The 1,876-nt window shown below is 37.0% G+C and overlaps 1 protein-coding gene across 2 annotated transcripts in view; it reads right to left on the bottom strand.

Moving 5' to 3' along the window:
• Positions 1 to 582: 582 nt before the first annotated feature.
• Positions 583 to 1,876, bottom strand: part of LOC120766652 (fatty acyl-CoA reductase wat) — a 136,189-nt gene continuing 134,895 nt past the window's right edge. For both annotated transcript variants that reach the window (XM_040092282.1, XM_040092283.1), the window contains one exon: positions 583 to 753. In XM_040092282.1, coding sequence (XP_039948216.1) covers positions 663 to 753 — 91 coding nt within the window. In that variant the 3' untranslated portion in view covers positions 583 to 662. The remainder of the gene's footprint in view (positions 754 to 1,876) is intronic.

Here is a 1,876-nt window from a genome sequence, read left to right on the forward strand (position 1 = left end):
AAAAGAACTGGCTAACGCTGAGTGGTTGCGAAAGAGCTATCATGACACCCAAAAACGAAAAATAAATACAAGAATATTAGAACAAGTTCCAGGTGGGTTGAGGCCTTACAACTCAATAGTCACGGTGATAACAACTGACGTTGCAACTATATACTCTAGAAAATTCTTAAATTCCCTCGATCTGTCAGGACTACCCTGAACTGTCTGACTGAACCGTAATCTGGACGCGCCCAAACGGTACTAAGTAACGGTTCAAGCCACCTTTCTTACCAGAAGTGCCAAAGGAGAGGCGGTATTAATACCCAGAATTACTACTTTGCGAAGCTCTACTTTAAATGACAACACGTCTGTATTTATGATCGTGCCTGTGCAATTATAAAATCTATTGCTCGTATGTTATATCCGCATCGTTGAATATCTCAAGACTTAGATATTCTGTGTTCTACGAAATTGTTAATAAAGTTTTGTATATTAAATTTGTACTCCAGTATGCTCATTCATATCTCTTGGGTCCCAAATTAATTAAAAAATATCTTTATCATTTAAAGTGTGATTTATAAATTTAAATTTATTTTTCTCATTTTGTACATATGTATTTGGAAAACAAACTTTAGAAAACACTCGTTATAAGTAATTAAAAAGGAAATATGCTAAATGAACTGCTAGAAAAAGAAGAAATTAGTAATCTTATATAATAACGCTAACACCAGTGAGTAAACAATGAAGAGCGTCGTGTAATGCAGCACTTTTAGCCTGAAAGAGACGGGGGAAAAGAAAAAAATCAATAACAATTTAATATTCAAAATATCATATATCAAAAGCAGAAACAAACAAGTAAGGAAGGGCTAAGTTCGGGTGTCACCGAACATTTTATACTCTCGCATGATAAAGTGATAATCGAAATTTCATTATCCGCCATTTACATATTTTTCAAATACCGTATTTTTGTAAAGTTTTATTCCGCTATCATCATTGGTTCCTAATGTTTATATCGTATTATACAGAGAAGGCATCAGATGGAATTCAAAATAGCTTTATATTGGAAGAAGGCGTGGTTGTGAACCGATTTCACCCATATTTCGTCCATGTCATCAGGGTGTTAAGAAAATATTATATACCGAATTTCATTGAATCGGTCTAGTAGTTCCTGAGGTATGGTTTTTGGTCCATAAGTGGGCGGCGCCACGTACATTTTCAATTTTTAAAAAGCCTGGGTGCAGCTTCCTTCTGCCACTTCTTCCGTAAAATTTAGTGTTTCTGACGTTTTTGTTAGTCGGTTAACGCACTTTTAGTGATTTTGAACATAACCTTTGTATGGGAGGTGGGCGTGGTTATTATCCGATTTCTTCCATTTTTAAACTGTATATGGAAATGCCTGAAGAAAACGACTCTCTGTAGAGTTTGGTTGACATAGCTTTAGTAGTTGCCGAGATATGTACAAAAGACTTAGTAGGGGGCAGGGCCACGCCCACTTTTCAAAAATCACGTCCAAATATGCCGCTCCTAATGCGATCCTTTGTGCCAAATTTCACTTTAATATCTTTATTTATGGCTTAGTTATGACACTTTATAGGTTTTCGGTTTCCGCCATTTTGTGGGCGTGGCAGTGGGCCGATTTTGCCCATCTTCGAACTTAACCTTCTTATGGAGCCAAGGAATACGTGTACCAAGTTTCATCATGATATCTCAATTTTTACTCAAGTTACAGCTTGCATGGACGGACGGACAGACGGACGGGACGGACGGACGGACAGACAGACATCCGGATTTTGACTCTACTCGTCACCCTGATCACTTTGGTATATATAACCCTATATCTGACTCTTTTAGTTTTAGGACTTACAAACAACCGTTATGTGAACAAAACTATATACTC

The sequence above is a fragment of the Bactrocera tryoni genome, chromosome 1 (genome assembly GCF_016617805.1).
Source record: "Bactrocera tryoni isolate S06 chromosome 1, CSIRO_BtryS06_freeze2, whole genome shotgun sequence".
In the NCBI taxonomy this organism is placed as follows: domain Eukaryota; kingdom Metazoa; phylum Arthropoda; class Insecta; order Diptera; family Tephritidae; genus Bactrocera; species Bactrocera tryoni.